This window comes from Suricata suricatta, chromosome 3 (genome assembly GCF_006229205.1).
Source record: "Suricata suricatta isolate VVHF042 chromosome 3, meerkat_22Aug2017_6uvM2_HiC, whole genome shotgun sequence".
In the NCBI taxonomy this organism is placed as follows: domain Eukaryota; kingdom Metazoa; phylum Chordata; class Mammalia; order Carnivora; family Herpestidae; genus Suricata; species Suricata suricatta.
Window position 1 is genome coordinate 9,206,125 of NC_043702.1, and position 12,841 is coordinate 9,218,965.

General features: G+C 46.5%; 1 protein-coding gene across 4 annotated transcripts in view; it reads left to right on the top strand.

Moving 5' to 3' along the window:
- Positions 1-46: 46 nt before the first annotated feature.
- PID1 (phosphotyrosine interaction domain containing 1) overlaps positions 47-12,841 on the top strand; it is a 251,928-nt gene continuing 239,133 nt past the window's right edge. Inside the window, exon 1 of one of the 4 annotated variants that reach the window (XM_029933657.1) lies at positions 47-173. In XM_029933657.1, the coding sequence (XP_029789517.1) occupies positions 144-173 (30 nt within the window). In that variant the 5' untranslated portion in view covers positions 47-143. Of the gene's footprint in view, positions 174-346; positions 366-1,513; positions 1,536-5,638; positions 5,661-12,841 lie in introns of those variants that run through there. The other 3 variants (XM_029933656.1, XM_029933658.1, XM_029933659.1) reach the window with 3 other exon arrangements.

The window sequence follows — 12,841 nt, forward strand, 5'->3', positions numbered from 1 at the left end:
CGGCTCCGGGACGCGCGCCCCGCGGACGCCGACCCCAGATGTAAAGCGGGACCGCGGCCCCCTCGCGCCCCCCCTCCCCCCTCTCCCCGGCGCGATCGAGAGTGTCGCCAGCGTCTCCTCTGCCAGAAACCCCGGGCTGGAAGATGTGGCAGCCGGCCACCGAGCGCCTGCAGGTAAGGGGCGCCCGCGCGGCCCCGGGGGCCAGCCTGGAGGAGGAGGTGCCTTGGGCCAGAGGAGCCCGAGGGGGCGCCGCTGCCCACTTGGCGGGGGAGCTGCCCGGAGCGGTCGTGGGGGGACGCATGGATGAGAACAGGATGCTTGCTGTCAGCTTAGCCCGGCACCGGGCACCGGCGGGGGACGAGAGGGTGAGACCGTGACCGACGCGTCGCTTCGGGGCGTTACAACTTTTGGCTTGGGGTGTTTGCGGGCGCGTTGCTGTATGTAAGCTTGCAGTTTCTGGCCGGCAATTTTAGATTGCATTCCACGGACACAATTTACTGGTCTGGGGTTAGGGTTTTGGCATCCAGAATTTTTTTTCCCTTCTTTTCGACCTCCGGGAAAGACAGAACAAATATTCGTGAAAGCTTCCATTTGCCAGTATAATTTGGGAATATCAGACTTGCTTTGACTTGGCCATGGTATGCCATTTATCTTATTATTTTATTATATGTTTCATTTTACTTTATATTTTATTTTCCTATTTGTTGGTGCTCTCCTTTCATCTCCCATGAACTTAACTCCCCCGACCCCCGAGATTCCAAGATATTTGAAAATCGAAAGTTAAGTTCAGCTAGGAATAGTCATGTCCTGGGTCATCCCACCAAAAGTTTTTCCGTGCTGTTTACTGAAATGACAGACTGCCTTTAAATTCTGAAGCCAGGGTGACAGGAGGGGGGTCAAAATGAGAAGGAGGGATGTTTACAGAAAGGTGCTCACCCAGTGACACTTGAGACCCTGGACTTGCCCAGAAGGCAAGGTTCGATGACTGCCTTTTGCTCACAAATATTCCCAAGAGAGAGGGCAGTTACTCTGCCAGATAAAATCCACTGAAACCTGCGGTTCAACTTTTGGCAGGCTGACAGCTACATTGTTTCGTAGTAAACTTTCAAGAAGTGTTTAAGTGGTAAAATATTGGGCCCCCACAGGATGAGTTGGTCAGAAGAGTTAGCATCTTTGGGGCCGGGAACCCTGGCTGGCTTGGGAAGTTTCTCGATGAAAATGGAAAGCTCCAGATGCAAAATGCAGACTGTCCCCTAGGTGCTGGGAGAGGCTAACCTTTGCCCAGTGAGTTCTCATATTGAGGATTAACCTGCAGAGAACATTGCCTGTTTCTAAGCCTCCCTGGGTCTTTGGATTTGTAGGCAGTGGGTTCACATTAACAGACCCTGAGACACCAGGCCAGTCCCCCAGGGTCTCAAACAGACGAAACAAGAAGAGACCTTTAGTCTTGGAGACAAGGTAGTAGGTGACCAGTGTCTATCCTCTTCATCTTATCAGGAGAATATCAACATGCAGCTCTGAGTGATTGACCAAAGGTAACGTACATGTATTTCGGCAGTGACACCAGTTACCAGTTGTGCCATTTGAAGTCCCTGCAGTTCAGGGCATGGCTTCTGTTCTAAGGGAAGGGGTGACTGAGGAGGATGGAGGGCTCCTCGTCCAGGTGACCAGGGTGGCTCTTCGAAGTCCTTCGAGAGATGAGGCCAGGCTTCCTTGAGCCGGCTTTTTCTGGCCTGGTGTTCTGTACCTCTGCAAAGTTTGTGGGTTTTGTCTCTTGAAGTCCTTTCATTTAAGGACTCCTGGGTGCTCTGGAGCACGTGATTCCAGGCAGGTAAGAGCTCTGGCTTGCATTTGCATGGCCATGTTCTTGACTAGAACCATCCTCCCCGCTCTTGTGTGAAATTTACACCTGTGTGTTTGGCACAAGTCTGGATCATTACAGTTTTCACTTGCAGTGCCTTTATTTCATTGTAAAGCATCCTGTTGAAAGAGCCCGAGGATTGGACTTTTGCAAGCTCAGGTAAACACAGCTTATCACTGACTGAGATCAAATCACTGTGGAGGAGAGCCAGGCTCAACTTCACGCTCCCCCAAGTTTAAATGAGTAAACAAGGCTGGGTCGCGTCTAAAGGTACAGCTCGAGCCTTGTGATTATAGAAGTGAGCCAAATGGAGAAAAATCTTCATGTTTGTGGCTTCTTTCCAAAGAGCAGCTCGGCTCTCTTTAAAAACACACAATTTGTATGTTTTTACTTTTTGCTTCTGGGGGAGGGAGCTGCTGAGGGTGAGGTGGTGAGTGAGCTGCGTGTAATAATATTTTATTTACATTCCTTGTGGTTATGTTTGTCACGGTCTCTGTTTGCTGTCTGGGATTTTTTTCTTCCCCTTGCTGCCTTCAAGGCATCACCATATAGGAACGTTGGCTTCTGATTCCTCAGTGAATGGGGTGCTTTATCTCACCCCAGGTGTCTGGCGTTGGAGATGGTGTTGGATATTGTGCTGGATGGGGAGATAAGTGATGAGTCCCACTCCTGAATGAAGTCCAAGCCCCACCCTACTTACACGCAGCCCAACCTTCTCATACAACCTCATTAATTTTTTTTCTGATTAATTTTTAATTCAAGAATGCAATTTAGATGAGCTGGGCTGAAGAAAATCCTTAAAGGAGGCATTCCCAGAGCTCTCGAAAAGGACTCAGGACGAGGGAGCCAATTTATTGTACAAATACCTAGACGCAAAAGAGGCCAGGGAAGGAAAGCACGACATTTTTTCTTAACTGATTTTATGAGATCCTACGAGGTGATGTCCATTCAAAAAGTCGGTGGCCCTGGCAGTGTGGCAGAACCTTGCTTAGGCCGGACCACGGCTTTCTAGCTAATTTGGGTCTGGCATCCAGCCTTTTTGTTCAGGAACTGACATCTCGGATCAAGTGTGCTTATCACCGACTACACTCGCCTCTTTGCCAAACAAAATGATGCCGATATTTTCTGATTTGTGGTGTAGCCAGCTGACCCACATCCAGTACGGGGCTAGGGGACCTGTTGCCCCCAGCAGGGCTGAGCTGGATAATTCCTCATTCAGTCACACAAACCGCGGCAAGTTCCTCTGCTCCCCTGAATGTTAAAACTTCGGTCACATCCCACTCGAGCCCTGGCTAGGAGTTTCTGCCCTTAAAAATATAATACGATCAAAAGGAACGTGAAGATTCAAAGGACCACCCCAACTTGTAGAGATGAATAAATACGAATTCTCCCCCTTTTGCCTTCTCTGCTGCACAGTGGACTCTTTCTTGGAGGGACCTGGGAGAGTTTTACATTGTTAAAGAAGCAGCTCTGAAAAGGGCATTTCTCAGAAAAGTAAAGGGAACTTTTAGGGCTAGGTATTGGTTTTTTAAAATAGATTACTTCCGGCCTTGATACTTTACAATTTGCATGGGTTTGTTAATTGCCTTAATTATTGGGCGAGGCGAATCCCTTAGAAATGACCAGCTCATCCAGGCAAGAGTGTGGCTGCACTTAGCCACAGGCACATGTATTTCCCCAGAGCTGGTGTCTTCGGTGAGCTACCAGATCCATTTCGCAGCAGGCCAGGAAAGGGGAGCAGGAGAAAGATGAATGGAGATGGAACTTGAAACAAAGGAAGCCAACAGATCCTTGCCTGTGGTGGAGTGATTACAAGGACAGAGTGGAATGTGATAGTAGGAATGTATGAGAAGCAAGTTCCAGCAAATGTTAAATGCGCAGTCTGTGCAACTGTCTTCTCGTGAGGCGGTCTGCTGAGGTTCCAGTTTAATCATTTGCCTGTCTTCCCTGAGATTGGAATTTCTCCATGGCAGTTCCAGAAAGTACAGAACTCCGATCCGTAAAGCTGGCTTTTGGCTCCTCAGCCTGGATCATTTTCTTGCTCTTACTACGTTTCTCTTTCCTCACATTTCGTCCCGTGGCCGAGTATTAGCCCCATCCAGGCAGAATGGAGAGAGGAAGGGCGGGAAGCAAACCAGATCTCGCCTTCTCTCATTGCTGGTTAAAACTGCGGGCTGGCAAAGAGGTTCAAGCAAATAAAACTGAAGTTTTATTGGAAATAAAACTTTGCAGATTTTAGAAGCTTAAATTATGTTGCCATTTCTCTGCCTTATCTGATAGATTTCACCTTCACTTGAACTATAGATTGTTCTAGACTTATTTCTCTACTTCTCCCTTTTCATCACTTCTCAGTGATGGAAGAACCGTCTAGAACGTCAGCTGGAGAGCATTAGGCCAGGCCCGCCGGGCAGAGAGCAAACTTTGGCAAATATGACCCATTTCTGGGCAGACGACATTGACAAAAAGATACACAGAGCAGGGAAGAGACTGACAATGGCCCGTTTTAAGGCAGCACGTGCTGTGTGTGTGGTGCTGTGCTAGGAGTTTTATTTGAATTATCTAGTTCATTTACCTTCCATAGCCATGGTTATCCCCATTTTATAGTTAACAGACTGAAAGCCAAAGAGATTAAGCAATTTGGTCAGGGAAGGGCGGGCTAGAAAGGAGCTGAGCTGGAATTTGAACCAGGTGGTTGGGCTTCAGAACTTCCTTCTTCACCACTTGTCTGTAGTGCAAAAGGAGAAGACGAAGCAGGATGCTTCATTTTATTTTGTTTAACATTTGTTTATTTTTGAGAGAGATAGAGAGAGACATAGCATGAGCAGGGGAGGGCCAGAGAGCCAGAGGAAGACACAGATTCCCGAAGCAGCCTCCAGGCTCTGAGCTGGCAGCACAGAGTCCGAAGGGGAGCTCGAACTCATGAACCGTGCGATCCTGACCTGAGTTGAGTTGGATGCTTAACTGACTGAACCACCCAGGAGCGCTGAGCAGTTTGCTTTAGAGGTGCTGGTGCTATTGTCGATTAATAAATAGAATCACAGCAATGGTGGTCTGGTGGCTCAGAGAGGCGCTTTTGTATCTCTTGTGGTTGTCTGTGCTGACCAGGGCTCCCCTCATTCGGTGGCCCTCATCTTGGGGGAAGTAAGCTGTTGTCTCGTACTTTAGCCAAAGTTCCCACGTGCCATTTAGAAGTCTCTTCAACTGGAACGCATGGCATTTATCCAACCTAGAGACCTTGAGAGCTGGTTGTCAAGGCTGATCATGTCTCAGGTCTTTCAACGTTTAGAAGAAAAATGAGGGAAAGGGAGGAAGGAGGTTGGGGGGTTCAGGAGCAATAGCTTGGAAATAAGGGGTAACTACTCTTAGCAAGCTTCTCACCAAATTGATTCTAGATTTTGTGATTCTTTTCATCCCTCTTAGACGAGTGGAGTGCAAAGCATTGGGCTTCATTGTTTTTAAGGAAATCTTGGGAGTTGTTAATTTGAGGTCTTTCAGGAGGAGAATGCTAGCTTACATCACTGGGTCTTTCTCTGAATTTGTCAGCAAAATCTCCCCCAAGTGACTTGCAAAATGCCAGCCTTGGAAAAAACTCTCTGCCCCCTGGTCACCCATTGCCTAATTGGGCTGTTTAATGTTGACTGTACTGGGTTATCTTGGGGTGTTAGGCAACTTTCGCATTTTTGTTTGATGTTCCAGATTGGCTCTCTCCTCCTGGTTCCCCTCGCTCTGACTCCATCCTCCTGTGTAAATGAGTCCTGGAGGCTGGATCCTGGAGGAGTCCGCCCTGGACAGCCCCAAGGTGACTGGAGATCAGGCTACCTTCCACAGGGCTTTCCAAAATAGCAAATAGTGGCAATGCAGGGAGTTGTTAGTGGTTAGCAAATAAAACTCGTCCAGAAACACTCAGTAACACTGTAGTGTGCTTCACTCAGCCCTCTTGGGCATAAATCTAAACGGAGGCTTTGTTTAAGTAGCGCAAGAAGAAATAGTTGAGGTCTTTGTCCAAAGACCTCCTTGGAGTCTAGTGGAATTAGTTACTATCATTTTCTGTTAAAAAAGAGTTTTGATCCTGATTTAGCTGCCAACCAGTGAGTGATACAGCATCAGAGTATTCACTAGGTCCAAACCCTCAGGCCAACAACTGGAAAAGAACAGTGTCGGGAATAAGGCACAGACTTGTCTTGTTCTTTTGGGCCTATTTTGGTGCTTCCAGAGTCTCATGAAGCTTTCTCACCTAATGCTTGTGTCACTTGGGCCCCTCACCTTGCTGCGGTTATCTTTCCCGTGCCTGATGGCCCAGACCTCCTCCTTCTTCCTTCAGCTGTTGCTGCTGAGGTCGTGCTTTGATAACGGAAGTTCCAATAATAAGAAAAACACCACCTCCTCCACCCTCGGATTCAGACCCTGGTCCCCATGTCTTACTTGTTGCTGTGAATTGAGTTGTGTCTGCCTCAAAAAGATAGCTGGGGCCTAACCCACTCACCTGTGAGTGCTGCTCTGTTTGAACACAGGGTCTGTGCAGATGCCAGCGAGTTGAGTCACAGTGGACTAGGGTGAGCCCAGTGATGGCGTCTTCACAAGGAAGGATTTGAAGGCGCAGAGGAGGCGCAGGAGAGGAAACCGTGTGAAGACAGGGGCAGAGAACGGAGTTCTGCTGTCACAAGCCGAGGATTGCTAGGGATTCTGGCAACCATCAAAAGCTAGAAGAATCAAGGTCGTGCTCTTCCTTAGAGTCTTTGCAGGAACCGTGGCCCTGCCGCCATCATGGTTTGGGCCTTCCAGCCTCCCGACACGGGAGAGAATAGACCTCTGTTGTTTTAAGGCATTCAATCTGTAGTCATTTCTCATAGCAGTCATCGTAACCTAACACGGTGATGACACCATGTTGCTTTTGACTGCATTCTCTGTATTTCTGGAAGTCTAAGGATGCCCGAGTCTCATAAACTGGGACAAAATGAATGTGTGTGTCTGTGTAGCATGCTCTTTTTATACTGAGTGCGTGACTTTATTTACAGTGGATTTGAAGAAAATGAAAACAGACATTATAAAACAACCAAATTACTGCTTCTTCCTCCCTTGTCTGCCTTTGGTCAACATCCTCAGAAAGGCGGCAAACGGGCGGTGTGTTGCTAAAGGGAGCATCTCTGGAAAATACAGTAAGTGTGCTTCCAGAGGTGTGGTTAACGTCGGTCATTACAATCATGGGACGCGAAAGGCAGTTGCTTTTAGGTGGATCTAAGCGATACTTTTCCAGGCAGGTGGAGACCATGGAAAGGCTAGGGTTTGATCCTCAAAGCAATCTGGGTTGTGAGGTCTCTGCAGGGTCTCTGGACCACAGGCCTCTCCCCAACTGGGACAAGTGTGGGTTGACTTTAGAGTCGGTCCTTGGCAGCTGCCGGTTGTTGTCTGGTAGATTATTTGCATCCGGTTGGATATTCTGTTTTGTTTTCGCTTTTCTCTTGGTAACTGTAAACATTATTTTAAAAAGAACCTATTTCGACTGTGGATCCACACGTAAGACAAAAGGTTGAGTGTCACGCGGGATCACCACACTTGCTTTCCTGGGCTGGCTCCTCTTTTCTTTATTTTTATTAAAAAACTTTTTTTTTAAAAAAAAGTTTATTTATTTATTTTGAGAGAGGAGCAGAGAGAGAGAGAGAGTGAGCAGAGGAGGGGCAGAGAGAGAATTGTAAGCAGGCTCCATGCCACCAGCACAGAGCCCGATGCGGGGTTCGAACTCACAAACTGTGAGATCATGATGAAACCAAGAATCAGACGCTTGACAAACTGAGCCACCCAGGCGCCGCCCCACCCCCGCTCCTCTTTTTGATGCATCAGCTACAGTAGCAGAGGCACTAGTGAGCCCGATGAGGGCAAGGAACCTGGGTTAGAGTCTCTCAAGTTTTATTTTATTATTATTATTTTTAAAATGTTTATGAGAAAGGGAGAGACAGAGCATGACTGGGGGAGGAGCAAAGAGAGAGGGAGACACAGAATCCAAAGCAGACTCCAGGCTCTGAGCTGTCAGCACAGAGCTCAATGCGGGGCTCGAACCCATGAGCTGTGAGATCCTGACCTAAGCTGAAGTCCGACGCTTAACCGACGGACCAGGCACCCTGAGCATCTTGGGTTTTAAAACGCCATTTTCTCACTTCCTTCTGTTCCGCTGGAAGGCCTGAATACTGCAGGTGGGGAAGGGAGGGGAGAGGAGAGCTGCCCAGAGAAAGAGTCTCCTTCCTTGTCCCCCTCCTGTGAGAATAGACCCGTCCTGAGTCCGGATCCCTTGTCCTGGTCCCTTGGAGACCCGTTTCCTCCCCCCGCCCCCCACCCTCTTGTCCCTGCCTCACAGCTTCTTTGTTAATTGTGGGTCTGAGCATAAACACAGATTCCGTAGCCCCGTCTGTGCACCACAGTCTCCAGCGTCTTTCCATCAGGGAGCGGCCGACACTTCCCAGGTGTGTGCAACACCCCCATGCACAGCCACCCGTGATGTGGGATCGTGGACACCGCCGTCTGCACCTTGAGTCTCCTGTGCATATTCCCTGGGAGCCGAGTTGCCGGCCTTGGGGCCCTGGTGCTGAGGGCTGGCTCTTTTGCGTTGGGCTTAAAATTCTTGGCAGCCAAGTGCCTTAGTTTCCCAGCATGGCCACAGGCTGGGTGTCCTAAGCAGCAGGAATTTACTGTCTCACCCATCTGGAGGCCGGGGGTCCAAAATCAAGGGGTCGGCAGATTTGGTTTCTTCCCAGAAACCAGACCAGAGTCTGTTCCATGCCTCCCTCCTAGCTTCTGGTGGTTTTCTGGAAATCTTAGGTGTCCCTTGGCTTGGTGGCGGGATCACCAGGTTGCACATGGCATTGTCCCTCTGTGTGTCTCTGTATCTGAATTTCTGCTCTGTAGAAGGATGTCGCCCATGTTTGATCAGGGGCCCACCCACCTCTGGTACCGGCTCACCTTAACCAATTACATCCACAGGCCTGTTTCTGAGTAAAGTCACGTTCTGGTGTCCGGGGGTTCAGGATTTCAGCATAGGAATTTCTGGAGAGACACGATGCAACCTGTTTAGAATTTTCTTTTCAGTATCTTCCAGGTACCAGCATATTTCTCCCTGCTTGAACCAACCATGGGGCTGGATCAAAAAGATAAACAAGCAATGGGAAGGAAACCCATGAAGGAAACTCATTTGATGTGTCTGGTAGTGATTTTTCCCACTCCTTTGTCCAGGTTTTTGCAAACATATGTAAATGTGTAGATGTGTATTTAGGTCTTTCTCATGTATCTCAATAATATATGTATATTTGTGGTTTTATATATACAAAATATAACTGTGAATTTTTTTTGCTTTACAAACCATCCACAGTCCTGCTTTCCATGGTTTCAATTATTTGCACACAAGTACCATCCAGAAGCACATGGTCCTTCTTCTGACGATCATTAAGAGGTCAGCAGTTGCCCAAGGTTACATGATGATGCCTACGTCATTCGCCTTATTACAAGGATGAGTACAGGATAATAAGATATTTTTAGAGACAGAGAGAGACCACATTCCCTTAACTTCAGTGACCATATATTGCTATAATTATTCTATTTTATTATTGGCTATTGTTGTTAATCTCTTACTGTGCCTGACTTATAAGTTAAAATTTGTCCTAGGTATGCATGCATAGGAAACAGCATAGCACGTAGGGTGTTTGGTACTTTCTGAGGTTTTAGACATCCACTGGAGGGCTTGGAACATACTCCCTGTGGATATGTAGGGGGGAAATGACTATACGTGTAGGTCCAACTCATTCTGTTTAAGTATCAGCACAAAATTTGTGGTACAGTTGGACCACAGGTGATTCTGTCCTTCCCCTGTCAGGGCGTATTTGGAGGTACGTCCATGTTCTTTTCTTGTTCTTATGTTGGCAGTAGTGTTTTAACTATCTGGGCACATCCTTACATCGGTGCGCTTCTGTTTCTTTAGACTGGACCGGCAGCATTGGAATTGCTGCATCGTGAGTGTGCATGACTTATGTTTTAGCAGCTATTAACGAAGGCCTTTTTTGAGAATTCTGCTTTTCGATCAGAAGTGTGTGCAATTCTGGTAAAGGTGCAAAGAACATAGTTTGCTGGAGAAAGGGCAGTCTTTTCAACAGATGATGCAAGAGCAGTTGGATATCTGCATGTGAACCCCCAAACTTTAATCTGGACCTCAGACATCTGGTATATACAGACTCACAAGTCATCGCAGGCCTAAATGCAGAGCCTTAAAATCGTGACACTTGCAGACAAAGGCAGTAGGAGATCTGTGTAACTTTTTACACATCATAGCCTGAAGTTTCTCTAGATTGGGCCAAGATTTCTTAGAACAATAACAAAAAAGCAATTGATAAGAGGAAACTTTGGTTACATTGGAGTTCATCAAAATAAAACCTTCTGCTCTTTAAGCAATACAGACAACAGAATGACTAGATGAGACACTGACTGGGAGAAAATACTTGCAAATCTGTAGGAAAGGGCTTGTGTCGGGATATCACGATATCGAAAGGAGTCTCAAAACTCAATGATAAGATGATAAACAATTTAAGAAAAAGCAATGTGAACAGAGAAGTTCTATGGACAGCAAATATGCACAGGAAGCTGTTGAACATCATTCATCATCAAGAAAATGCAAATTAAAACCGCCGTGAGATACCACTATGTACCTACAGGGTAACTAAAAGTAAGCAGACTTCAAGCTCACCTTGTGTTGGTGAGGATGTGGCTGAGCTGGAGTGCAGAGTCCTGGGGGCCATGTAAAGCACATTAGTGGATCTGAGGATCGAATGGTGGGACAGATTTTGAAAAGCCTTGGACGAGTGTTTGGGAGTGACAGATGTGTTCAACATGTTGATTATGGTGATGGTTTCACGGCTTTATAAATTGGTCAGAACTTCGGAAATTACACAGTGTTTTACATGTTGACTATCCCTATAGAAAGATGTTCAGGGGGCACATGGGTGGCTCAGTCAGTTAAACCTCTGACTTCAGCTCAGGTCATGATCTCACAGTTTGTGAGTTCGAGCCCTGTGTTGGGCTCTGTGCTGACAGCTCGGAGCCTGGAACTTGCTTCAGATTCTCACTCCCTCTCTCTCTGCCTCTCTCCCACTAACACTCTGTCTCTTTCTCTCTCAAAAATAAACATTAAACAATAAAAAAAATGTGTTCAAACAAGGGTATGTGAAGTTGGCGCTGTGCTAGGTGTTGGGGAAACTAACAATACACAATTTATTCCCTTACTTCTAACAGTTTTCTGGAGCTTTCACATTATTTTAACAGGAAATTAAAATTCTAACCTAGCATGTAAATAACAAACTGTATTTTTCTTAGAGTTCCATTCACTCCTTTTAAAACATTCCTTTAGTTAGTCCCCAAGATGACATGTTTCCTCCATCTTGATTTGCCTAAGGATCCTAAGTTGTAACTAATGGTTGAGCAAGAGAAGAAATCTCACCCAAAGGGTAGATGGTTCAGGTTGGTGCCTTGGTGTTCCATCTGTCATTCAGGATGGTCCCTGTCTTGTTCTTGCTCTTGGTGGTGTGTTTCTCACTTCTTTCCATCCTGCCCAGCGGGGCTCAGTCCTCAGAGACCTTTTTTGCCCTATGTCCCAGCACCTGGCTCTGACTCTAGTGGCCAGTAGACTCAGGGCATTGTGCTGTTGATTGGGTATATTTTGTGGCTTGTGGCTCCATGACTGGATGGGCCACCTTCTTGATATTCTTCCTCCTGCAACAGAAAACAGAGGGAACATATCATGCAAAACCATGAGTGGGTCTTGATTCTGGTTTGCGGATGTGATGTGCCTAGCAGACGTAGGGTCTGGATTTCTTACAAAATAATTCGTTTTCTCATGAGTATGGCAACTCAAAAATTTAGATAGCATATAGCAACTTCACTCAAGGCTATTGAACCTTTGGATTGAGAAGTGTTCACAAAATAATATTAATCCAGTTTACAAACTTTTTTTTTTTTCATTTCAGGGAGTAAAATTTAAGGAACTTGACTCAATCCTTCTTATTTATTCATTTATTTTATTTAATTTTTAATTTTTAAGTAGTTTATTGTCAAATTAGTTTCCATACAACACCCAGTGTTCTTCCCCGCAAGTGCCCTCCTCCATCACCACCACCCCTTTTCCCCCCTCCCCCTTCAACCCTCAGTTCGCTTTTAGTATTTAACAGTCTCTCAAGTTTTGTGTCCCTCTCTCTCCCCAACTCTCTTTCCCTTTTCCCCTGCCCCTGGTCCTCCATTAGGTTTCTCCTGTTCTCCTGTTAGACTTATGAGTGCAATCATATGGTATCTGTCCTTCTCTGCCTGACTTATTTCGCTTAGCATGGCACCCTCAAGGTCCATCCACTTTCCTACAAATGGCCATATTTCATTCTTTCTCATTGCCATGTAATACTCCATTGTATATATATACCACATCTTCTTGATCCACTCATCAAGTGATGGACATTTAGGCTCTTTCCATGATTTGGCTATTGTTGACATTGCTGCTATGAACATTGGGGTACATGTGCTCCTATGCATCAGCACTTCTGTATCCCTTGGGTAAATCCCTATCAGTGCTATTGCTGGGTCATAAGGGAGTTCTATGGATAGTTTTTTGAGGAACCTCCACACTGTTTTCCAGAGTAGTGGCACCAGTTTACATTGCCACCAATAGTGTAGGAGGGTGCCTGTCTCTCTACACCCTCGCCAGCATCTATAGTCTCTTGATTTGTTCATTTTAGCTACTCTGACTGGCATGAGATGGTATCTCAGTGTGGTTTTGATTTGTGTTTCCCTGATGATGAGTGACGCTGAGCATTGTTTCATGTGCCTGTAGGCCATCTGGATGTCCTCTTTGGAGAAGTGTCTGTTCATGTTTTCTGCCCATTTCTTCACTGGGCTGTTTGGTTTTTGGGTATGGAGTTTGGGGAGTTCCTTGTAGATTTTGGATACTAGCCCTTTATCTGA